A 27,568-nucleotide genomic window follows, 5' to 3' on the forward strand; every position below is an offset into this window, starting at 1 on the left:
TTAAACTATGGCACATTAATGTTTTGTTAGTGGAAATATGATTTAGAAAGAAATATTCCCACCTTTGTGATTTAACCTGTGATTTCTAAGGTGTGGGGAATACCAGCATTTTATTTCTGGCTCAATTTTTGTTTTGACATGAGCGTGCCCCCTCTTCTCTTCCCCAAGTGCTTGCAAGAATACATCACAATTTTTTTTTTAAATTAAAATGAATTTAATTTTGTATGTTTTAAATTGTTGTATTTCAGTGACATAGATGAGTGTTAGACTAGGCCGGACACAGTGGCTCACACCTGTAATTCTAGAACCTTGGGAGGCCAAGGCAGGCAGATTACCTGAAGTAAGGAGTTCAAGACCACCCTGGCCAACGTGATGAAACCCTGTCTTCACTAAAAAAATAAAATAAAATAAATTAGCTGGGCGTAGTGGTGCATGTCTGTAGTCCTAGTTACTTGGGAGCCTGAGGCAGGAGAATCACTTGAACCCAGAGGCAGAGGTTGCAGTGAGCCCAGGAAAAAAAAAAAGAAGAAGAGTGTTTGTTACACTAGAATCCTGTCCACGCAATGCTTTCCCTTGCTCCTTGACTTAGGGCACGTTACTCTACCCCTCTTGGCTTCAATTTCCCTAAGTAACAAACTGGCCTGAGATTGTCTTGCCCTCAATGAGATAATATGTGTGTTGGTCTTTGGAAAGTTAAAAAGATTCTGTTGAAACAAATGTAAGCTTTTAGTACATTTATTTATCTTTTAAACACATATGGTACCCTAGAATTTATCATTTCATGATATTTCAGAATTTGTTTTCAAATGTCTCTCATCATGGAGTATAAAAAGGTATAACTTATCCAAAACACCAAGTTGTTTGACAATTTTGACCACCAATGTTTAGATGAGTTTAGGATATATGTTTAATTTGATTTTATAAATTTCAGTGATTTGCATCTGTGATTACTAGTGCTTAGTGAAGTGGTAGTAAAGACACAAAGGATGGAGAATTTACTAATTACATACTAATAGGTTAAGAAAGACTTAATGTAAAGACTAGATATCAACGTCAATGGTCTGTCCTCTAAAAAAATATTTTAAAGTCCATGTATTAGGTCTTCACACAAATTTATAGATACAGAATCTGTGACTTCTTTTCTTAATCTAATTATAAGACTATATTTATAACATTAATAACAGAAAATGTTATTCAATTTGTTTAGCATTCTGTTCCAAGATTTAGTTAGTTACACTAGCTGCTCATTTGTTAGCATGAATTAAGATCAACATGAGATCATGTTTTATGCAGGGACATGGATGGAGCTGGAAGTCATTACCCTCAGCAAACTAACACAGGAACAGAAAACCAAACACAACATGTTCTCACTCATAAGTGAGAACTGAGCAATGAGAACACCTGGAACTAGGGAGAGGAACAAGAGACACTGGGACCTGTTGAGGGGGGTGGAGGAAGAGAATCAGGATAAATAGCTAATGCATGCAAGGCTTAATACATAGGTGATGGGTTGATAGGTACAGCAAACAATCACAGCTTATGTTTACCTATGTAACAAACCTGCACATCCCACACATGTATTCTGAAACTTAAAATAAAATATATTTTAAAAAGATCCACTTGAAAGATATATTGTTGTTTTGCAAAATATATTTGAAAAGGATCCACTTGATATATTGTTGTTTTGCAAAAAATCTTATCTTTTTCAAAGAGTAAGAAGTTGGCAAACTAACAATCCCACAAATTATCAACTGAGAAGGTGGGAGAATAGCAAATGTTTGGTGTTGCCCTCAGATCTCACTCTCCATGATTCTTTCATTCTTTTTGTCTCCTTCTCCCGACCTTTTCAACCTCTTTTCCTCTTTACCTCTAGGGAGAAGTCTCCAGTGGAGGAGGATACTCACTGAAAAACTACATGGAAGAAGTGAGTTTTAAGGTTGTCTTCTAATATAGTCTGAAATCAGTCTATGACACAGGATGAATTCTCACTTGGGCTTTCTCCATCTACCTGTAGGGTTTCTAGTCTGTATGTGTGCAGTGGTCATGTCCACACACACAAAAAGAAGATAATAAGTAATATGTTAGCAAAATAGTTTTGGTCCTCATTGGTAGAGAAATACTGCGTATCATTGCAGTGATCCTGAACATGAAGGTAAAACTGCACAAACCTGGTACTAATATATATTTTCATACACAAACATTTGTTGATATCCAAATAAATGAGAATCATATGGTTTGCATTCAGGTGTGCACCAAAAAAAAAAAGACACAACCTTTGTTCTTATTAAAAGAACAATGTATACCAGGTATGCATCCATTCACGGGACAAATGGTCATCAGGGATGATATTCACGCATGCCATTATGCAAAGGGCTGTCCCAGCAATTAAATATATGGTATATTTCACTTGGAAATTTTTTTGACTTCTGGATTTATTATTTTTGGAGATATCCAAGGGTGTTCTGTGTCATGGAACTTTGGACTAATGGCAAATTATTTGGGAACTCTCAGAGAAACCAGTGAGCATAGTCCATAAAACTTTGTCTGAAGTCAGACCATCATGGCCACCAAATTAGCTATCTGAATCCACTGCAGGTAGAGGAAACTGGGAAACAGTTTTTTGATACCACACAGCACACAGGTACTACAAATTTAATTTGAATATTACTTCTCCACAGGACAGAATGTATTTCTCAAAAAATTCTTACACGTATGAATCCATTTAAAAACCATTATAAATGTCCTCCTGAATGTGCTATGTAGTCTAGGCCATTTATTCAGAACAGCGTACCCACACTTGAACTCTCACTTGCTTCCAAATATCACTTGGAGAAGAAAATCAGAGTGCTTAGCAGCCCTTTAAGGCTCTAACATCTCTGGTTTGCACACTTATTTGAACGTGGTTATAGCTTTGCTAAAGGCACATGGAGAAGGAATAGCAAAAGGAAAGAAAAAATGTAAATTAGTATGGAAAGCTATATAGAGATTTCTCAAGAAACTAAAAATAGAACTACCATATGATCCAGCAATTCCACTGCTAGGTATATATCCAAAAGAAATGAAGTCAATATTGAAGAGGTATCTGCACTCCCATGTTTATTGTGGCACTATTCACAATAGCCAAATTTGGAATCAACCTAAGTGCCCATTAACTGATGAATGGAAAAGAAAATGTGGTTTATATACACAATGGAATATTATTCAATCATAAAAAAGAATGAAATCCTGTCATTTGCAGCAACATGGATGGAACTGGAGGTCATTATCTGAAGTGAAATAAGCCAAGTACAGAAAGACAAATGTTGCATGTTCTCATTTACATGTGGAAATTTAAAAAGTGGATCTTGTGAAGATGGAGAGTAGATTGGTGGTTACCAGAGGCCTGGAAGGGTAGTGTGGAGGGAAGGATGAAGAAAGGTTGATGAGTGTGTATAAACATACAATATAATTGAAGAAATAAGACCTAGTGTTAGATCAGTAGACTGCTATAATTTATAATAATCTATTGGATATTTCAAAATAGGTAGAAGAAAATATGTTGAATGTTTCTAGCATAAAGAGAAGATAAATATTTAAGGTGAAGGATATCCCAATTACACTACAATGATCTTTATAAATTATATGAATGTATTAAATTATCACATGTACTCCCAATATATATATTTATTATCAATTAAAAATTATGAAAAAGCCTTAAAAAAAGAAGATACTAGATAAATTTTCCAAGTTTAGATTAGAAAAGTCAAAATATATGGTGCAAAAAAATTGGAGAGTTGGAACACTAATTCTAAATTTCAATTTAATAAAATTGATGCAGAAATTGAGTGGAATACATTTAAAAAATTAATGTTGTCCAAGAGGAGGAAGAGACAATGTTCAAGGTGTACAACTATAAAACTGCATAAAAGGATTTCACGGTTGCCCAAGCTCTTGGTTCAGCATTCCCCGTTGGATCTATGGGTGTTGGGCCACCTCAGCAAGAGTGATGCTTGATGCGTCTTGTAATATGTCCTGTCTAGGTCTAATCCCGCGTTCCTTCCTGGAAAGTACTGAGGTGCTGGGCCAAGACATGGGCTGCCTACTGATGATAGAACTTTAGAATAAGTCTTCTAATTTTGTAGTTCTTAACCAAGAAAAATAGGATTATTTTCTCCATAATTACCAGTGTGCAATGTAAATGTACATGTTGTACACAAGTGTAAATGCTCAGTGTGGCAAGGTTGAGAATTTGTGCCTTTTCACTTAAAGTACTTAAAGGCTATTATTCCTCAGCCTGTGGTCCTCTGACTACAACATTGCCATCATCAGGGGTCTTGTAAGAAATACAAAATCTTGGGGCTCAGCCCAGACCCAAATAATCAAAATCGGCATCCTAACATGATCTTCATTTGATTCATAAGCATCTCAAGTGCCAAGAAGCTTTGCTGGAAGTGTCTTTTCCAACTTTCTTTCTAGGGAGTAACTGCATGCATCATAAAAAATCCTAATTTTGCTTAAAATTTCCAATTTATGTAAAATAGGTAAAGAGAAAACCTTTAGTTATAGGTTTATATCTTTCTTATTCATCTACTCTCAATAATAACTTTTTGTCTGAAATAAAATATATAAAATCTTTCCAGTTTATGAGATCCATTACTGACTTTCAGTTTGAGTTTTGTAAAACACGTGAACTGTCTTTCTTAGGGGTTCAGTATTATATCCTATTTTCATTTATTATTGGCTTACACTTAGATTTTAGCTCTTTCTTTCTTTTTCTTTTTTTGAAACAAAGTTTTGCTCTTGTTGCCCAGGCTGGAGCACAATGGCGCGATCTCAGCTCACTACAACTTCCATCTCCCAGGTTCAAGCGATTCTCCTGCCTTAGCTTCTTGAGTAGCTGGGATTACAGTTGCGCGTCACCACACCTGGCTAATTTTGTATTTTTAGTAGAGACAGGATTTCTCCATGTTGGTCAGGCTAGTCTTGAACTTCCGACCTCAGGTAATCAGCCCACCTAGGCCTCCCAAAGTGCTGGGATTACAAGCATGAGCCACTGGGCCCGGCTAATTTTTGATCTTTCTGAAGCCAACAGATGACCGTTCTTTACAGTAAAACTGCAAGATCCTAATTAGTAAACTATTAACTTATTAACTTAGTTGCCTTTTCTGGCAAACAGTCCATTTATTTATTAGAAAATATGTATGTATTTAAACTCTTCTTCATTGAGAATACATTTAGAATGTGAGCTAGAAAATGATAGTCTTTTTTTTTTTTCTCATTTAGTCTTTTATTTCACTCTTTTTTTCTTCATGTTAGAATCGGCAAACAATAAAAAACGGTATTTATAAATGTTAGAAGCATTGAAACTAAAACTGAGCTAGCAAACATTTACTTTTATTTAGTACACAATAAAGCTCAAATAAACCATAGTGTTTATATTTTTAATATACTTAACATTTCTTACTAAAGTTTGAACAGCTCTTTGCAGATCAGTCTCTTTTTTTATCTAGTTTTATAATGAGACAGAATCATAACCACATGAAATTAGACAATTTTTTTTCGTAAATGAAAACTACAGCGATGACATGGTCTTCTCTAAGAGTAAAGCGAAAATGGAGATTTTATTCTACATTTTCTATTTTTTAATGTATTTTTTGGCTAAGATTTGTAGTTTTGACCAAATAAAAAATGAAATATTTTGTAATTGCCTACATTTCTTTGTCCTCAAAATAGCTCTGATAATTAAATTTTTAAAAATAATACATTCTCTTTACATCTAAGATACTTGATAACTCAAGGTGGGAATAATTTTACTCATAGAAATCAGTTTTTGGATCATATTAACATTCATTTTAAAACTGTATAATTTAAAATAGTTTATCAAATTCAAGTACTTCCAAATCTTGATTATCATAATTTTTGTACAGAAGTTAATCCATTTAAAATATCACATTACTAGGACCAGACTGATGCTTCATGCCTGTAATCTTAGAATTTTGGGAGGTCAAGGCAGGAAGATTGCTAGAGGCCAGGAATTCAAAACTAGCCTGGGCAACATAGTGAAACTCTGTCTCTAAAAAAATAAAAAAAACTTGCGAGGCATAGTGGCAAATACCTATAGTCTCAGTTCTTCAGGAGGCTGAAGCAGGAGGACTGCTTGAGCCCAGGAGCTCGAGGCTGCATTGAGCTATGATCTTAACGCTGTACTGCAGCCTGGGTCGTAGGTTAAGATCCTGTCTCTGAAACCACCCACACACACACACACACACACACACACACACACACACACACCCCAGATGAGTAATTGGGATGCAGCATAGTATACTGGTTAAAAATCTCCTAATCATTAGTGAAATGTAGTAATTTAAATACATATGCATCAAGTAAGTATTGTCAATTTAAATGATTAAGAAGCCATAAAGAACTAGACTGAAATCAGTGATTTCATTTGAGGTTTCTCACACCCTTAGAAAGTTAGTTGGTGAGGGCCAGAAGGCAACATGCATGGGAGTATGAACTTACTGACAGTGTGGCAGCTTCACAATCTCTCAGGGTGTCAGAATTAAAAGCACTTGTACCACGCAGGTCTTTTCAAATCTGTTGAGGCTGGATTTGCCAGATGTGTCATCTGAACCAGAAAGGGGGTCAATTTTATGCAACCAAATATCCTAGAATCACTTTGCGTGCCAGTTTTGGCCTGCTTGTCTTGTTTCTCCTGTGTGGTATTCTGTGATCTATGATTTAAAGAAATTTCAATTCTACTTCTGATGGAGAGTGTATGACATTATTCCCTATAATCAATAACAGAAAATTTACTTTTTATCATTCATAAAGGTTTACTTTTTAAAAATTCAAATAATTATTATTAACTATCATAGTTTTATTTCACTTAAAAAACTAGAAACAAGGATCTTTCTTCAATAAAATCCTATTTTGTCATTTACATTCATTAAGAACAGAGACATGCTAAATCATAATTTTTTAAAAAGTTGTAATCGTGGCACTCATACAGATATAAGATGAACACACGCCAAAAATTTATTTAACTGATAAATGAATGAGAGAACAAGTAAAGTGATCCCATCAGTTCAAAGAAGAATTCAACCCTTACTTACATAGTCATAAAGGAATGCTGAAATGACATTATAAATAGAAAAACTGGCAAATTTAATCACTATCCTTAGGATAACAATCTATTGCATTCCAACTTGCACTTATATGGAAAAGAAGCATTTGCACTGCTATCATTTTCTACAAATTCCATAGTTGTAAAATAGGTAAAGTCAGTGAAAGTCCCAGAGTTTCTGTAAAATCAGATAACTGGAAGGGCATGCTCAAGCAGTGATGTGTTTTACATTGATAAACCCAATTATCTTTTGTTTTTTTCCCTAAGTCTTTTACAAATTCATACTCCAACTTCCTTGGAAAGAAAAGCCACCAAGTGGAATGAGTTGAACAAGATGAAGTACAATCCAATGTAGAGTATAGGATAGCAAATTAGTCATGTAAAATTATTTAAGTATTTTGCATTTACTTTGTAATGTTTTTCACAACCTACCATATTTTTCTGTTATTACTCCCACTCTCTTCTTTCCCCAGATCCTATTAATTTATACTAATAGCTCCTAATCAACTAATTTTTACAATTCTCAAAAATAAATGGGTTCATAAGTATAATTCACTTAAAAATTGTAGATTTCGACCCAGTTCATGCCTGTAATCCCAGAACCTTGGGAGGCTGATGTGGGCAGATTGCTTGAGTCCAGGAGGTGGAGATCAGACTGGGCAACATGGTGAAACCCCGTCTCTAAACACACACACACACACACACACACACACACACACACCATATGGATTTCAGTGTGATAGTATGAACCATTTCATTAACAAAGGCAAAATGAAAGTTATTTACAAACTTTACAAATTTAGCTGTGTATGTTATATAAAGAGAATGTCATTTTAATGGAAATGATTTCTAATGGAAGGATTAATTCTTTGTCTGTGGAAGCAGTCCATTAAATGTCTCCAGAGTGGAGTGTGACTTTGTTTTGTTTTATATGTACTGTGCTACAGGGAACCTTACTTTATAGGGATTCCATGATTATAGAAGTAAAATTGAAGTGATTAAACCATCTTGAAAGACAGAAACTGATGTTTTGTGCATTATTGACATTCTTATACCAAATGAAGTACTTAGTTGATTCAGAATTAAAGTAGCCAAAATGGTAGAAGTTTGAACAAAGGAGCTATTTTTTTTCTTGAAATACACTGAACTTTCAGTCCACATATGTTAAATCACTGCTTGGTTGCATTTAGAAGATCTAAAAATAAGCTGTTCATGTAGATCAGCAATGCTGCTCAAGTTTGTAAAGCTCTTATCATGCTAGCAGATAGAATGATACATTGATTCAGAGCTAGCAACCATTTTCCATGTGATAAATGTCACTATTCCCACCATTCCTAGTCCCTGTACATTTGCTATAATTATGGTGAAAATGTTTTAGAAAAAGAATGAATAGCATTTCTTCTAAAAGTAACACAAAAAAGTTGCTCTTGGGAATATGAAAAAGTAGGTACTGCACTCAGATACAGTTTAATATTCTTGTGGAAAATGTATGTTTGAATAAGTTGGCAAAGAGGAACATGTCAGCTCTTGTATTTAAAAATGTTCAAGATTTTAGCTCCTTGACCCCATCAACAAGAATTATATGTAGCCTTATGGGCTGAGCTTTAGAGATATATAGTGCTGCCTATTGGCATTGATAAAGTGAACAGGTGCGTTATATTACTAGCTCTATTCCAGGGAAAACCAAAGTAAAACATTTAAATCATCTATTAACGGCAATATTTGTACTATCTTTATGATTCCAATAATTCAATATTTTAAAGTTCTTCCGAAACTAGGTATTTACCAAGCTAATGTTCCATTTGTACTTTACGCAATTTGCAGTAAATAGAGAATAGTTAAATGCTGCTTATCTGTTCAGAAACAAAGCCATTAAAACCACAAAACAATCAATAGTATTGCTTAATATTCTGAACTATTGTGGGAAAATAATAACACAATTGACTTATGAGTCGTATCTTTTTTGTGAAAACAAATTTTAATATTTCAATAAAAATGCTAAATAACCAAAGTATTTTTAAATTAAAAACATTTTTTTCATGATCACTTTAAATTTTTCTCTTTTAGAGGAATTACTTCAACAATTTCATTTTCCCTTACATGTCCAAAATGTCTATTTTTCATATTTCTTCTTTGAACATCAGACACTGTGTTCCATTTTTTTAAAAACTGCGGCAATGTGATTTTCCTTTCTGTTATGTAAACATTTCTGAAATTTTACTTCTGTTATCTTCTATATGGTTATGGAGTTTTAAATCTATAATTTTTTACATTTATGCTATTTTTTTGGTATAGCTCTGCAAGACCAAATTTCACAATTAATAATTTATTTAAAAGCAAGTTAAATCCTTACAATAAACACTCATTTATACCTAAATGGTATATTCCAAGATTGAATATCTTTTTTTTTTTTTTTTTTTTTTTTTTTTTTGCCGGACTTTCCCTGCAATAGTCCATCACATGCCTCTTGCATTCTGCTATCTCAGGGAACCCAGACCTAGATAGACACTACTTATGAAGTACAAAAGATCATCTAATCCAGTAACTATCCCATTCTATCCCAAGAGAAAATTTAACATGCCTTAGATTCACCAGGATAAAAAGCTGTGCCTTCTGACCCCTGGGCAATGAGTTTCCACTGTGAAGTCCATCTCTCATATGACAGGAATTTACGTTTTAATCCAATTAACAGACCATTTTCAAGAGCTGCTGGTGCTAAAAACCTTGTGCTTTTATTTTTAAAATGAAAGTCACTTTTGAGGCTGGGCATGGTGGCTCATGCCTGTAATCCCAGCATTTTGGGAGGCAGAGACAGGAGGATGGCTTAAGCCCAGGAGTTGAAGACCAGTCTGGGCAACAAAGAGAGACCCTGTCTCTACAAGGAGTTAAAGAGAAGACTTTCATGGTGGCATGTGCCTGTAGTCCCAGCACGTGCTAGGACTCTCCCAGTCCTGAGAGGGAAGAACGGCTTGAGCCCAGGAGGTCAAGGCTTCAGTGAGCCGTGTTTGTGTCCCTGCACTCCAGCCTGGGCAATAGAGTGAGACCATGTCTCGAAAACAGAAACAAGACAAAAGAAGAAAAGAAAATTACTTTTGAGATTTGGTTTTCCTGTCTTTTGTAAAATGAAAATCTTGGGGCCCCAAAATTACTAAACTAACAGGAGAAGTCAAGCTAGGAACTGCTCAAGGAAAATCTGCCTCCCACTCTGTTCAAAGCCATCGCGTTGCTCACTGAAATAGAAGCACATCGAATTGCCTCCTTTGGAAAACCCTATCAGAAACTCAAAAGAATGCAACTATTTGTCTCTCACCTACCTGAGACCTGGAAGCCCCATCCCTGTTTCAAGCTGGAGCTGTCCCCACTTTTCTGGAAGGAACCAGTGTACTTCTTACATATGTTGATTGATATCACTCATGTCTCCCAAAAATGTATAACACCAGCTGTGCCCCCACCACTTTGGGCACATGTCATCAGGACTTCCTGAGGCTGTGTCACGGTGTGCATCCTCAACCTTGGCAAAATAAACTCTCTAAATCATTTCAGATATTTGTGGTTCACACATTACATTGTAAACATAAATTTTTTAGAACAGTTTTTGATGTACAGAATTATTAGATAGATAATACAGAGAGTTGCTGTACCTTTTACTCAGTTTTAACTATTACTAATGCTTTATGTTAGTATGGGGCACTGGTCGCAGTTAACAGGCCAACATTGATATATTATTAGTAACTAAATCTGTACTGTGTGCAGCTTTGCACAGGTTTTCCCTGTCATTTTCTCTGCCATAATCGCATCCAGCATCCACCTTACATTTAGTCATTGTGTCTCCTTGGTTGTGACCCTTTCTCACAACCAAGCTTTCCCTGTGTTTAAAGACCATGATCGTTTGTCAGGAGTACCCCTCAGATATTTTGCAGATTATCCCTCAGTTGATATTTGTGTGATATTTTCCTCAAAATTAGATTGGGCTAATGTGTTTTTAGGAGGAAGACTATGGAGGTAAAATCCAAAGTTCATCACATCCTGTCAAGGGTACATCCTATAATATGCTTTATTGCTGTTGATGTTGACCTTGGTCACCTGGCTGGAGACGGGGTTTGTCAGTTTTCTCCACTGTAAAGTTATTTTTATTCTTTTCCTATCCATATTGAACTATTTGAGAGAAAGTCACTAAACGCAGCCCACACTTAAAAAGTGGGAAGTTGTTCTCTACCTCCTTAAGGATGGAGGAGCTACATAAATTATTTGAAATGCTTCTGTATACATATTTGTGTATTTTCATTGATTCATTTATTTATTTAACATTTATTTTTATCTATATGGACTTAAAGATATTTATTGCATATTTTAGATAATGACCCAATACCGTCTTATTTATTTTGCTGCTCAAATTGTTCTAGCTTTGGCTACTGACAGCTTATCTTTTCGACATACTTCCATTGCTCTGTGTGTGTGTGTGTGTGTGTGTGTGTGTTTACTTTCTCGCTTTTTGGCACTACTAGATGCTCCAGCTTATCTTTCACATTTCCTCCCTCAGTCCTAGGGAGTCCAATCACTTATCCAGAAACCCTGGTTCTTTCATTGGAGAATGATTTTAGAAACCAAGACTGGGGTGGTAGGTGTGTTAATTGTTACTGAGTGTCATTGCTTCTAAGTCTTCTCAGCTGCCAGAGTAGAGAAATATATGTGTCTATAGTAACATATATATATATATGTTCAAATATGTATGTGTGTATATATGTATATATATTCATATATTCATATATATGTATATTCATATATATGTATATTCATATATTCATATATATATATGAATATGAGCCAGGCATGGTTGCTCACACCTGTAATCTCAGCTACTTGGAAGACTGAGGTGGGAGGATCACTTAGGTCCTGGAGGTTGAGGCTACAGTGAGTCATTATCTCACAACTACACTCCAGCCTAGGCAACAAAGTAAGACTTTGTCTCAGAAAAAAAAAGGAAATAAATTAATAAACAGAAATATATATCAACATTTCTGTATGTAGCCATCTGTATACATCGTAAGGTAAACATGAGTTCATACTGATGTCTTCAACTTTAATATATTATGCACGGATTATTCTAGCCTCTCTCCCCAGCTTATCGGTAAATTGCCACACCAGCAGTGAGAAACCTGGCTCCCATCACCCATTTACTTTACTGTTCATTTCCAGAGTACATATATAGTGGTTTCAGAATTGTTAACCTGTATGCCCATGGAAAGCAAGTTTATCAACTAGAGTACAGTGCATATGCATAGCTCCTTTAGCTCGTGATCTTACAAACTCCACTCATTTTCAAAGTTATTTAGGTCAGCAGCTTATTTCCTCCTCCTTCAGTGAGGTGGTTTCATACATCTATAGCACATTTATGTTCTTTTTTGTATATTGCCTTTCATTCTGGGATTCCCCAACTTCCTAATTGCTTTTTTTCATTTACACACGTTAAAGTTTATGCTGCGATATAAAATTCTATGGGTTTTGACAAAGGCTTAGTGTCTTGCATTTGCCATGATAATATCACACAGAATAGTTTTACTGCCCTAAAATATTCCTTGTGCTTCAAACAAGCAACCCACCCTTCACTTCCAAACTTCTGAAAATTGTGCTTTTTTGAAACTCTAGACTGGGGCTAAATGTCTCCAGAATTTGTCATCAAAATGAAAGGCATGGGAGATAGAATATTTCTCTCATAAAGGAACTGTTTTAAACAAAGTGGACGTTTAATGAATGGTGGTGTCATGTTTCTTAAATATCCAAGGGTTGTGGAACTTTATTTTTACCTTGTTAGTATTTGTCTGAATAAAAATAAAGCACAGTATCTCATGTTGGAGAAAAATATAATTGAAAGAAGTAGAGATGATGAATGCAATTTGAGAGATAAAGGGTGAACTGACAGATCATATTGATTTTATGTTTCTAATTTTCAAAATACGATTGAAAACATTTTCTTGGGTCATAGCTCAATAAATTTAAAGTTGTTACTTATTTTGTTCTAGATAAGAACTATTTTTCTTTTCCCCTCTCCTTCCTTTTTACCCTTCATCCTCTCCTTTCTTCTCTTCTTTACTTCCTCCTACATAAACGTTTACCCAGTAAGTCCCTATTTTGTGCAAGGCATATAATAGGTGCTAGGAATGCATAGGTGAAAAAAGTTATCTATGACCTCAAGGATCTTTCTTATTACTTTTGAGGAAGGAAGAGATGAAATTATAATCATCACATGGTAATTATTCCATTGGTGTAATAGGCACATAAAGGAATAGAGGAGTAACTCTGCCTTGGAGTATCAGGGAAGACTTCCAGTAGGAGTGAAGTGACCCCAATGCCTTGGAGGAGGAGGGTTAATGTTTAAGACAGATAAAGAAATGCAATGTAGAACTATCAGTTAATTATAGCTGGAGCGGTCCAGGTGGGATTGAGAGACTGGCGTGATAGAACACATCAGACAAGTATGGATCATGAAGGGCTTTGAGCTTAAATCTTACCCAGGGAATCATGAATAGAGCCACCGAAAAATCATATGGCATCTTAAAAAGCGTGCTCTGGCAGGTGACTGGTGGGAGAACTAGACAAGATATGAAACATGATCCTGGAAAGCTTCCCAGATGGCTATTACTACAGTCAGGATGGGAGATAATGAGGGTCTGCTTTAGTTCAATGACAGAAGGGAAAGAGCAGCAAGGAAGTATATGAGAAATATGTTAACAAACATTAGAAAATGAGAAGGGGAAAAAGGCAGGGAAGTAATACTAGAGAGTAAAATCGAAGATATTCTCTCTACCCCATTCATCTTCATTCTCGTTAAAGGGAATTTGAAACCTTGATGGCAAAGAAGCACATTTTATGCAATTTTATATTGAATATTTCATAATTATGTTTCTAAGAATGAGTGTCAACACTTCCATAAAAATATTGATTCATGAGGAACAGAGTTCAGATATTTCTTGACTCTGTTATTAAAATAAGAATGTAAAAAATGAATTCAGAATTTGTAGTACATCTGTGACATGAAAATGAATTTACACTTAGGAGTTCTCCTTTTTTTAATGAAGAAATTATTCTGATGGTTTTTGAAGATGCAATTCATAAAGATTCAAGCGATCACCCAAATTAATGTTCATGATATCAAAACAGAGTTAAACCTAAAATAAATTTGTTCTTTGGCAGGATGAATCCTTAAAGCAACTGCAGGTAGTTCATCAACCATGGATCTTGCCAAGTGACACAGAAAGTGAAGGAGTGGAAGCAGAACAAGAGAAACGTGAGTAGACACTATTATTCATTGACAAATTTCTTTCACCAGAAGGAAATCCACAATAAAGGCATTTCACTTTCATAGCAATAAACAACTTGTGTAAAAAAAAAAAAAAAAAAATCCAGACTATTAGGAACCCATGTAAAGACAAGCTGTTCTTTAGTTCTATGTCTTGATTCAGTAACTTCTTAATTTTGGTGCAAAGACTCATAAACTAACTTTGTAAAAAAAAAAAAAGGAATTATTCTTCCTGAAGACCAACATAGTCTGTCCGGTCAGAATATGAATCTTCTATAAATAGTGTAGAGTTAGATCAGTGATAATTTGTAATTATTTTCAAAATTTCAAAGTATGTCAGGATCAGCTGATTATTATATATGAAATTATCCTTATTAAATGAATATGTTTACATATGTAAACACTGTTCTAAGTTCACAAAACAAGTTAATATTATAAGATAAGACAAATAGACGAATAGCTTTGATTTAAGTTGCTGTCTTTAATAATGGGAAATCAATCACAATACTAATGCCATGGCCCAGTGCCTGCTCTCCAGGGTTTATTGAAATTGTAAGACATATGGGCCCAGAAATCTAGTTGAGAAGTTAGTATCAAATTTTATTTATTTATTTTTACTAGTGGTAGCCCGCAGATAGGAATGACAATTGGCATGTGATAATGTAGCCGTCATGATAATTGGTGTGAAATGATGAATAAATAATTCTCCTGAGCCATAACCATGAGAAATACTTATATGTTACACAGGGAGCATTATAATCATGCATCTGGGGAATCCAGGAAATTACACTTCCAGGTTAAAAGGCATTTTAAAATGTTCTATCCCACTTCCATAGCTGCAGGCTTATGTGGCCAGAGGGAGCACAGGCATGAGAGTGAGGGGGATGGAGGCCAAGTTTCACTCAGTTGTCACATTCAGAAATAGAGTGAAAAACACAGTGGTACTTTACAGATTCTATTAAAGGAAAACAGCACTCATCTTCTATAGAAAACAACTGATAAAGGCACAGAAAGTAGAATGTACTTTAAGCAGGTACAAAAGCAAAGAGTATTTTTGAAGTCCCTTAATGCAAGGAATCCTAAGTAAAATGGTCTGGAAAATATATTAGTGTGGGATACAGAAAAAAAGAATCCCCAAGTATTAAAGTATTAATAGTGGCCCAAAACTTTTATGAAAAAAATGCAAACACACTCACATCCCTCCATCTTCCCACATATTTAAATAACATAAGCACTCAATGTAGTTTGACTGTAGTGATTTTCACAATTCTTTTGAGGCCTCGAAATTTTCAAGTTAAAAAAAACCTCAAGCACTGTGTGTGTGTACTGTATAAACACAATATAGGAACGTGTGCTAGTTTTACTGTTAGATCCTACAAGAGGTGCCCAAAGTGGGCAAAACTTAGAGAATGCAGAGCATGTTAATTATATGAGTGTGCTATATTTTATAATGAACTAAAACTTAGACAGGAAAAGAATTCATCAAAACAGCATACTATATCCCATTTCAAACTTAGACTTTTTAAATTTTCCTGAAATCCATATATCTCCAATCAATATTAACAGTAGAAAACATAGCCTAATCATGTAAAGGATATGCAAATCCCCAGAACTTTCTTTGGCCCTTGTCGTCTAATACATACTGCCTTTCTGCATGTATTTTTACAGTATTTTGGCAGTAAGTTTTAACTTTATTATCTTCTACTAGGGTGCAAGTTATTTGAGAGACAGAGTCCATCCCTTTTTTTCATCTTATTGAGACACCTAATAAGCCTTCAATAAATATCAGAAGAATTAGTAAATGAATGAGTAAATCAATGGATAGATTTGTTTTTTCCAACTTGTTCATCAGGACAGTTAGAAATTAAAAAATAAAACAAAATAAATAATAACTATAAATAATTGTTATAAAAGTTATACTTTTATTAAAATTTTAATATTGGATTTATAGTTTATCCATGGATTTTGCTAAATGTTCTATCAATCACTCTAAAGAAGGCCATTCTTAAACTCTCGTAACTGCAGACCTAGAACCAAAAATATTTGATCTCAGCAATGTTGTACTGGGAGATGACCCTTGACAATGGTAAATTGCTTGAAATAAAATCAGGGTTTAAAATAATTGGGTGGTAATGGAAGCCATCTGGAGATGGAATGCTAGTTAGCATTGTAGCCAAGCTCCTAGCGCAGAGATGCAAATATTTTCAAGACTGGCTTCTATCAGCCAGGTGATAGGACAGTATAAGTTGTAGTCACTGAAGCACTGGCACCTCCACTGATACTTGCAGTCAATGCATTTGTGGTTTGTAGAACAGCTGGATAGATATGCATAGATCATCTGCCTCTTTCTTAGAAAGGAAATAAATGACATAAATCTTTGTGAGCGCAGTATCTGATTTAGAGTTTACAGGCTCATATCCTAGAAACTTATGAGTGAGTAAGATGATAAGTTTATCATTTCAACTACACCTGTTTCTTGACTCAGCTTTCTATAAATTATGCCTAGGTAATTTTATGGAATTTTCTAATTTCTCTTTGGACAAAATCATCTTGGCAGAAAGTTTCCAAATAATGTCGGGGTTGTGCATATTTTTTATTGCATCATTTAAAAATAAGACTTAGCTCAAATAAATTTTTCTAAATGAACACCTTTAGGAAAGATATTGTGAACAATTAAATAAATAGGGAGATTTATAAACTTTTTTATAAGCAAGATAAGTAAAACCCTTGATTAAATAGATTTTTTTCTTTACTCTGCTTTTAATTAAAAAGTATAAATTCAAGTGTGAAAAAAGTTGTGTCAGGGTGTGTTTGTTTCTAATCTCTCAGGTTAAGGCCTAAAGTCACTAAACAAATCAAATTCCAAATATTTGAATCTATTGGGGTACTTGTTTAATATTCATATTCTGGGACTCTACTTTAGATCCTACTGAATCAGAATCTCTGTGATTGGGACTCTGAATTCTGCATTTTTCATACTTTGTCTGTTAATATTTGGTTATTCTAAAAGTTGAGAACTAGAAGAATATGTTCAATGAATTAGAGGGTTATGTTTTTCTAATTGGCTTCATAGTATTGTCAAACTTTGAGTCTTCTTTTTGTAGTCTTCTTTCCTCATCTATAAATTAAGTTTGAGTGTAAAACGTGAGGTTGGAGAAAAAAGAAGGCTGAAATTTGAAGGAATATACATGGAGAAGACACAAAAGACAGTGCATTAGTTTATTTTCACACTGCTATAAAGAACTACCTGAGACTGGGTAATTACAAACGGGTCTAATTGACTTACAGTTCCCCATGTCTGGGGAGGCCTCAGGAAACTTACAGTCATGGCATAAGAAGGAGAAGCAAATGCTTTCTTCTTAAGGTGGTAGGAGAGAAAGAGAGAGCAATGAAAGTCACACATTTTAAACCATCAGATCTCATAAGAACCCACTATCGTGAGAACAAGGGGGATATCTGCCCCCATGATCCAATTACCTCCCACCAGGCCCTTTTCTGACATGTGGGGATTACAATTTGATATGAGATTTGGGTGGGCACACTGAGCAAAACAATATCAGACTGGTCCTCCAGACTGTGGGGTCAATGCTTACAAAATCAAGACATAAAACGTCTAGAATCAATTTAGCCAGTGCTCTCTAATTACATTTTAGATTTTTAAAAACACAAATAAACAAACTAAAAACACAAGCCAACAAACAAGAAATCAAAACGTGTCAAACCAACAAAACAATACATGTGTCAAATAAAGAAATAATAGCCACAGTGACAGCTGAAAGTTAATGCTGTCATAAAATATTAAAACTCCCCACCTGGGTTTGGGTCCTGGACTCTTGAGGCCTTAATGTCTGTAACAGTAGGTGATTTGGCCCTGGGTCTCCTTAAGGCAGGGAGATTGAGATGATGACACTGTATAGAGCCTGTCACCTGCAAGGGCTGCCTTAGGTATAAAATGGGAAACAAAATACCTGTACTCTCCAGCTGTGGAACAAGCCATGAAATTTGCTATTGGTACTAGACTTGGAATGAAAAATATAAAGTTATGCATAGGGAATCAAACTCTCAGCTCTGTACTTCAGCTATTGGGTTCAAACTTACACTACTTGTATTGTTAGAGACCCTAAATAATAATAATTGGCCAGCTTCATTAAAATTCACAGGGTCCTCTCATATGGAAATGTAAGAACTGCGGTGTTTAGAACTCTCAAAGATTTAAATATCAACTCCTGCTGGACATGAGCTGTCAATCAAATTACAAACTTCATGGAAAGTTGTAGCAAAACAACAAAGTCAGCAAATACTAGAAACTCTAGAATTAGCATGATCAGAATGGAAAGAAATAAGACAATCAGGAAGAGATTATATTAAAATATGCTTAAGATACTTAAAGATACATTAAAAAAAAAAGGAAAAGGAACCATACTGAAAGAATTCTATAGTAAGGAAAAAGACAAAGAGATATTTAAAAGATTATCAAGAACTTCTCCAAGTAGAAAAAAGTTACTGAAATTAAAAGCTTAATGTTTTAAATAACTCTTTAAAAAATTCTGAAGATAGAATTAGATGAATGAAAAATGGAAAGTTAGCAAGAAAGCAATAAAAAATATAAAGAGATGGGAAATTCAAATTTCAGGTTAGGTGGCATGTGATGTGTGTGTGTGGGTGTGTGTGTATATGTGTATTTATGCATATATAAAAATACATACATGTGCTTACATATACACATATAGATACAGCTTTAAATATATATGTGTATATGTATACATACACAAACATACATATACATTATAAGCTGTATATAATACAATCTCCAGAAGAGAAAATAGAAGAAAGTCAATGGTGAAAGATTCAGTGACTGGAAACTTTCCAGAATAATGGAGAGTTTTAATTCTCAAATTGGAACGCATGACAAACACTGTTTATTTTGATATTCGCATTGTAAAAATACAGAGTCACAAAGAAAGAAAATCTAAAAAACAACAAGAAGAAGCACATAGATTGCATAAAAATAGTAAAGTTAGACAATAGAATTTTCATTAATTAAAACTACACACTTCCAAAAGGCTGAGAGGAAATTTTGTGCCCAGAGAAACTACCATGTATCAGTGATCAGCACTCATAGGTCTTTACTGAAGAAATTGTTCTAGGTTATATTTCAGTAGAAAAATAATTGATTCCAGAAGGATTTTCAAGTATTAAAAAAACAAATATTAGAAGAAATATTGGTAAACATGTTTTCAAACTTTAAGAACTACCGGCAAACATAGAAAGGAACAAGATCATATCCTTTGCAGGGACATGGATGAAGGTGGAGGCCATTATCCTCAGCAAACCAACACAGAAACAGCAAACCGAATACCACATGTTCTCACTTATAAGTGGGAGCTGAATGATGAGAACACATGGACACATGCAGGGAAACAACACACACTGGGGCCTGTCTGTGGTAGGGTAGCGAGAGGGAGAGCATCAGGAAGAATAGCTAATGGATGCTGGGCTTAATACCTATAGGTGATGGGATGATCTGTGCAGCAAACCACCATGGCACACTTATGTAACATGGTTTACTTATGTAACAAACCTGCACATCCTGCACATGCACTCCTGAATAAAATAAAAGTTAAAGATTAAAAAAAAATTACTGGCAAAAATAAAAAATATTAATTTCCAATAGAAAACAGGAAATGGGTGGGAGAAAATATGGTACATATAAAAATGTGTTGGTCTAAATAAGACTAAATAGTTCATAATTATAAAAACCTGGTATAAGAAATAAATGGTGATGTGAAAGTGCTGCTTAATCCATTTTAATTTATTATTAATATGATAAATGTCATATTCATAAGCTATGAGGGTCTTTAATAAAATAAAACTCATATATGCATACAGGTTGAATATCTCTTATCTGAAATTATTGGAACTAGAAGTGTTTCAGATTTTTTATATTTTTGATTTTGGAATTTTTTTTCTCTTTTAAAAATTTCTTTGAGACAGTGTGACAGGGTCTCACTCTGTCACCCAGACTGGAGTGCAGGGGGGACAATCACAGCTCACTGCAACCTCTGCCTCCAGGGCTCAAACAATCCTCCCACCTCAGCCTCCTGAGTATCTGGGACTACCGACATGTACCACCACACTTGGCTATTTTTTAAATTTTTTAAAAAAATTTTTGTAGAAACAGAGTCTCACTATATTGCCCAGGCTGGTCTCAAACTCCTTGACTCAAGCAATCCTCCCTCCCTGAACTCCCAAAGTGCTGGGATTACTGGTATGAACCATTGTGCCCAGTATTTTTTTTTTTTTTTTTTTGACAGGCTCTTGCTCTGTTACCCTGGCTGGACTGCAGTGACACAATCATAGCTCACTGAAGCCTCAGCCTCCTGAAGCCAAGTGATTCTCCCACCTCAGCCTCCTGAGTAGCCGGGACTACAGGTATGAGCCACCACACCTGGCTAATTTTTATAATTTTTTGTAGTGATAATACTTCACCATGTTGCCAGGCTGGTCTTGAACCCCTGGGCTCAAGTGATCTGTCCACCTCAGTTTCCCAAAGTGCTAGGATTACAGGCATGAGTCACATGCCTAGCCAGATTTTGGAATCTTTGTATTATACATAGCAGTTGAGTATCCATAAAAATCCTAAATCTAAAATCTGAAACGTTGCAGTCAGCATTTCCTTTGAATGTCATGTCAATGCTCAAAATGTTTCAGATTTTGGAACATTTTGGAGTTTGGATTTTCAGATTTTTGGATTAGGGATAGTCTGTAGGTGTAGATACATGTACTGTCTAAGTAACTGTTAATTTTTCTTTATTCTATTTTTATTCTGTTTCTTAGACTGCATAATCTAAATTGACCTATCTTCAAGTTATTTTTTCTTATGACAGCTAAAATCTGCTATAGAGCCCCTCTAGTGGATTTTTATTTCAATTTCAGAATTTCTAGTTTGTTCCCTTTATAATCTGTATCTCTTTATTGCCAGTATCCATTTGGTGACCCATCATTCTCATAATGTAATTTACTTGACATAGTTTCCTTTAGTTATTTGAATATATTATAGTAGCTGATTAAAAGTCTTCATGTAGTAAGTTCATCATCTGGGCTTCCCCATGGACAGCTTTTATTGACTGCTTTTTCTTTTTCTATTTATGGGCCATACTTTCTTGTTTCTTGGCATGCCATTTATTATTTTTGTTTCGTTATTCAAAACTGGACATGTAATATGACATAATTTGGAAATTCTGGACTTTAGACCCTCTCTCCCAGGGTTTGTTATAGCTGCTGTTTGCTTTGCTATTGCGGCTGCTGCTGTTCCTTTGTCTAGCGACTTCTGTAAACCAATACAGGTCAAGTCTAAATTATCTGTTGTACTCAGTCACTGAAGTCTCTGCTCAGTAGCATAGTGGTCAACTAATGATTGCACAGGTGTCAAGCCATTTCATGAACACTCAAGCAGTTATTAACTCTTCTTCCACAGAGCCTCTGTGTCACTCAGAGGAAAGATATAGAGCTTTATGGACTCTTTCCTAATAGGTGCACAGCATTGCATATCTCTGTGGCCTCCTATGGAAATCTCATTCACTAGATTTTCTTTTAAATTTTTTTGGTGAGCTTCTTGTTTACCCCAGCTGGTATCACTCTCTTAGACAGCTGTAATGTAATTCTACTGTCCCTGATTGTTTTTGACAAACATCCTAAGGGCAGAGGTTCTTACTGAGTGAGCTTTAATTCAAGTGAAATAAAAAACAGCCCTTTAAGTAGGGATTTTCCGGGCAGCTTCCATATAAGTCAAGGAGTGACAATTTTCTGAGGGTGCAGCATTTGGGAAAACCTCAAATACGTCCTTCCCCCTCTAGCATTTACTAGGCTGCCTGGTTCACAGCTACTGTCATTGTGAGTCTACTCATTACTGTGAATTTTTAAGACTACTGCAGAGCTAGCGAGAAGTATATTGACATAGGGCAAGTTAAAACCCCACATAACTCACTGTTGCTATTGAGATTCAGCTGTTTTTCTTGAATTAATATTCTATGTGTTGTTGCAAGCCTTTGGTTTATTGCCAGAGTTCTGAAAAAAGTTAATTCTGATGATTTTTTGTCAGTGTTCTTATTGCTTTTAAGGGGCAAATATTTATTTGTGTTCTTATAGAATGGCTATGCACTTCTATTTTTAGAATACCTATAATTTTGCAGCATCCCTATTAACTTTTGGAAGAAGAAGTGCTCTAAGCTCTTAGGAGAGGCTAATCTACTCTAATCATCTTACTCTTAATTCTCTCAATTTAGTTTTGGGGAAATTGAAGTTCCAAGAGATTGTAGACATGTTCATGTCACTTAGTGGCAGAGGCAGGACTAGAAGGAAGGTCTCCTGATTGGACTCAGTGTGCTATTCGTTTTCATTGACCCATGCTTCATTCATGACTTCCCTTCCCATTACTAGGAGTGACACAGTTTATACTGTGACTCTTGAGAGCAGAAGAGCTTAGTGCAATAAGTGGAACCACAATATTCCATTGGCCACCCAGAATGTGACCAGGTTTTCACCTTGAAAAAAAAATTTTTTTTCTCCTTAACTAACTTCAGGTTACTTCTTTCCAGGCAGTCTCCCAAGATTTGTGTTTGAGCAATATTTGAGATAGTGGTACTAGGGTATTAGAGTTGATTATGTCACCAGGCCCAAGATAAGGTACTAACAGATTGATCTAGCAAATGAAGGCATAGAAGGGGTGAGAAAGAAAGCTATGGACTGTACGGGATATAAAGGCTAAAATGAGTTAATAGTCAATTAGGTCAGACAAATGTCAGGATTTCATGAGACTCAGAACTCTCCAGATTTTAATAGTATTAGGATTGTGCCATCAGAAATAGGCACCAGAAATTTGGGTACACATATCTCAGGAAATAAGTGAAACAGGACTTTGGTGCTTTGTCATTATTTAAAGGTCAGCTGCATTATTTCACACAAGTATTTGTAGAGAAAAGACATAACACACACTGGAAACAACTAAGAATAAAACAACAATATTAGCACAATAAAAATATATGACAATGGCTAGAAAAATGAGCTCTTAAAGAAAAAAGACAAAACTTTCTAGTAAACTATAGTAGGTGCTTTCAGAAGATCAAAATGAATCTTGATACTTTTTCTTTTTAAAAATTGTATTCATTTAGTTGGTTTTTAAATAGAGACAAAGTCTAGCTATATTGCCCAAACTGGTCTCAAACTCTGTGAGCTCAAGTGATCCTCCTTCCTCAGACTCCCAAAGTGCTGGGATTATGGATGTGAACCACCATGTCTGGCTTTTTTTCCTTTTTTTAAACATAATCTCACTCTGTCACACAGCCTGGAGTGCAGTGTACAGTGGCATGATCACAGTTCACTGCAGCCTGGACCTTCCCAGGCTTGATACATTTTTCATCCCATGTCTTCACTTTCAACATATTATGAGATTTAGAAAGTTCTAAAGCTTCTACTAAAAAGTTCAAGGCATCTAAACTCTTATCAAATAAGTCTCTAAATTAGGTATATCAGACATCTGTATATTTGTTATGTTACTATCATAAATATTTTAGGATTGATCTTTAACCAATAAATATAAAAGTGAGGTAAAAACAATTACTATGAATTATTTGTTTAAAGCAAAACATTCCAATGCCATATTGCATTTTTTCATTATAATACTGGTTGTAGAGAATTATTTGGATCTGAATAACTTTTCTGCAATTTCTAGAGGGCAAATGCCTCTGAATCATTCATGTGCTATTCTTATTTTGAAATGTTCCTCATGTTTATGGTAAAACTCTGATATTATGAAAGGTCCAATTGATTCCTAAGGCCCTAGAAAAAAATTTAAAGGGTAACATTTAATAACATATAAAACTTAATCTCACCAAATAAACTATTATTAAGTGTAATGGAAAAATGTAAGTTGCTCAGTAATATATAAGGTTACACGCTTCAGACTACCTGCTTTGTTTATTAACATGTCTTAGGCATGTGCAATAGTCACCAGAAAATTTCATAGCAAGCATCAGAGAAGGCTGTACTTAAACAATAAGATCATAGAATTATTATTTTACAATGCATAATTATTTGGATTGGAGCAATGCATGAAGTCTTTTAAAGTTAGAATAGAGGAGACATGATCCAATTTTTTATTTTTAAAAATCAGAGTTATAAAGGAGTGGCACATGTTTTTAATTCTTTTATTAAACACTTTTTATTTGTCTTGGAATATTCTTATATTTGCTCTAGGTGTGGCCTAAAACCACAAAGGAAGATCTAGTTCATTCTTTAACCCTGATGGACATAGCTTGTGGGACAGCCTTATATCAGATGGAGCATATCCTTCACATTTGAGAATGTATTGGCTGGCTGCAAGCAAAGCCTATTGTTTGTCTCTATGGATTGTTTTGTGTATTTTTTGGTCACTGCAAGAACTTGAGCATATTCACACCAGCCAAGCTGTTTCATGATTTTCTTTGGCTCTCTTTGCAGCATTGACCTGCTTCACCTTCACAAATTAAAGAGATCTTGGATTTTTGTCCCAAACCAGGAATTTAGTTAAGATTTTCCAATAAGTCTCATATGCCCTATGGGCCAGATTACCTCCTTAAAGCAATCATATTTGTGGATCTTGAAAAGTCAACATGCATGTTCTGAGCAGCTACCACATGTTGGGCTCTCTTGTGTGTTTCTCCCTGCCAAGTTATAGAGAAGTACATAAGTATCTGAAGCATTAGGTATACCGTTTCCTAAGAGAAATAGAATGTTGAAGAAACCATAGTAAGGAAATATCACATCGAGTTGACAGTGAATACACGAGATTAGAGAGATCTTCATGAGGCAAGTGGTGTTTGAACTGAGGGACGGATATGATTTTGAAGGGCAGGGATGCACAAGAAGGTCACATAAGCAGGAACCATAGCATGGGGAAGGACACAAAGACAGAAAGAACACTGGTTACACTTGATGGCCCAGGAAACACAGCAATTAATACTGTTTGGGGGAGACACATCAGATACAGGAGGTGAGAGGGAAATATGTCTGGAAAACTAAGTAACGAGAAGAGCAGAGAAAGTCCAGGTTGTAAGGATAAGAAGTGTGAATTGATGAAGTATATGGTGGGGAAATCTTTACATAGGAAAGAACTCTGATGAGAGCATTTATATCTGTAGCTTTGGATTCAAATAAGGGTTCAAATAATTCAAAACTTGAGGAGGCCCAGGTGTCTGGCTCTTTGCATATGTCATGAATTGATGAGAAGAAAACTGTATTCTAAACTACCTCTCCACTAGTGCTGACTCAAGGAGTAATTATCTCCCTGAGACATGCTATTTGTACAAAAGACTATAGAATAATTTGGTTTTTTTTTTAAGCTATCTATCTTCTTTATTAGGCAGAGAATAAATATGGACCCATAGTGCAGCCTAGCTCATAGGAAAATGAAACAAATAATTTAAAAAGTCCTTTTTAAAACTTTGCTGTTACTGAGTATGGTTATTAATCTATAAGCTAAACAATGGTAAATATATGTAGCTCTGGGTTGTATTTTTAATTCTTTAAAACTTAATTTTAGAGTAAGCCCTTACCTGAAGTTCCAAAGTATACACGACTACTTCCTATAAATTCATTGCATATTAGTAATACCCACACAATAAACTGCCACAGGTATTAAATAAGATACCACTACGTGGCACATAACAATCAAAATTTAATAAATGTTACTTCTGTTCCATTTCCTTCTTCTTCAGAAATGCATTTGTTTCTGTATAAGCCTTAAAATGTCAATGGCTCATAATAGGCTTTAAGGAGAAACGGAATGCTATAATTCTAAATATCTCTCCAAAAGAGATTTGGTGGATCTATTTTATGTTAGTGATAGCGGCAGCGGACCATCTGGAGAGGCTGCTATTAAGACACCAGACTTGAGCATCCTTGGATTTTGACATCCACAGGGTCTTGGAACCCATAAGGGCGACTGTATTTAGTTTATCTGCTCTCCTACAAGGACTTCAGTCTTTTGCTTATTATTAGGTATCTATTTACTTTTACGGATGTAATTATTGACATAATATTCCTATTCCATTATACAGTTTTGTTGCCAGCCACTTAAGTGCTCACTCTTTTTTACTAATGACTCATGTTTTTTTTGTGAGCATACACATCTGCCACTTAACTTTTTCGGAGGCTAATTCCTTCTTCCGGAGGTTATCATAAAGTGGAAACAAACCTGCGAGTCAGAAGACTCAACTAAGTAAGGTCTTGCTTCTTCCCTGTGGTCCCAGACTAGTAAGTTGCAGAGAAACGGCTTGCACTCAAGGGCACCTACAGTTGCTCAATTCTCAGATTTCAACAACTACCAGGAATATGCTAATTACAGGAGAGTAAAGCAGAATGCTTTCCTCTAGGGTTCTCTGCTAAATACTTTCTGTGTTTTACTTACTAACTAGGAATTATTTCTTTTTTCACCTGTAAAACTACAGCTCATTTTTCTGTGTCTCTTAATTTTGGCTTCTACATTCAATTTGTGCCTCTAATATGCTTTAGCACTGCAGAGGAAAGCTTTCATAGTCCTAATTCGGGGCAAAAAGAGTGACCTCTCTATTAGACGAGCTTATGGGTGATATGTTTGTCTTATGCAATGCTCTTAGGTATTCTCCTAAGCTGGAGGAAAGAGTTTTGGAGCCAGCCATGGTGGTGCATGCCTGTGGTCTCAGCTATTGAGACGCTAAGGCAAGAGCCCAGGAGTTGGAGTCCAGCTTAAGCAACTTAGCAAGTGAGAGTCAAAAAAAAGAAAAAAGAAAAAAAGAACCCATTACTCATGATTTTCTTCATGTAAATTATTTCTTACTAATTTGGGGACCCAGAGCTATACCATCATTGATCCCAACCTACTAGCTTTCATTCTCCTGTTTCTTCCTACTTCAGACTTAAGTAACGAAAACTCATGAATTTGGTTTTCCAAATTCTTCCAGCAGATGTTATACTGTATTTCCATTGTTTGAGCTAGTATAGAAGTTGTCTGGCATGGTCTCATAGGAGGTAGTAGAATATTTATTAGAATCTGGCAAGAAATTCTAGTCTGAGGATAGACGTGGTAGCTGAAGAAACTACTTGTGTAGGCACAATAAAGAGGGCATGTGAAGATTAGGAAAAAAAGATCT

At 35.2% G+C, this 27,568-nt stretch overlaps 1 protein-coding gene across 2 annotated transcripts in view; it reads left to right on the plus strand.

Moving 5' to 3' along the window:
- The window catches only part of CUNH8orf34 (chromosome unknown C8orf34 homolog), a 443,306-nt gene that overhangs the window by 406,284 nt on the left and 9,454 nt on the right, over positions 1 to 27,568 (plus strand). For both annotated transcript variants that reach the window (XM_064384261.1, XM_064384262.1), the window contains exons 11-12: positions 1,874 to 1,924; positions 14,297 to 14,390. In XM_064384261.1, the coding sequence (XP_064240331.1) occupies positions 1,874 to 1,924; positions 14,297 to 14,390 (145 nt within the window). The remainder of the gene's footprint in view (positions 1 to 1,873; positions 1,925 to 14,296; positions 14,391 to 27,568) is intronic.

This window comes from Aotus nancymaae, unplaced genomic scaffold (assembly GCF_030222135.1).
Source record: "Aotus nancymaae isolate 86718 unplaced genomic scaffold, 86718_ANA_hifiasm-v0.15.2.pri h1tg000036l, whole genome shotgun sequence".
Lineage (NCBI taxonomy): Eukaryota > Metazoa > Chordata > Mammalia > Primates > Aotidae > Aotus > Aotus nancymaae.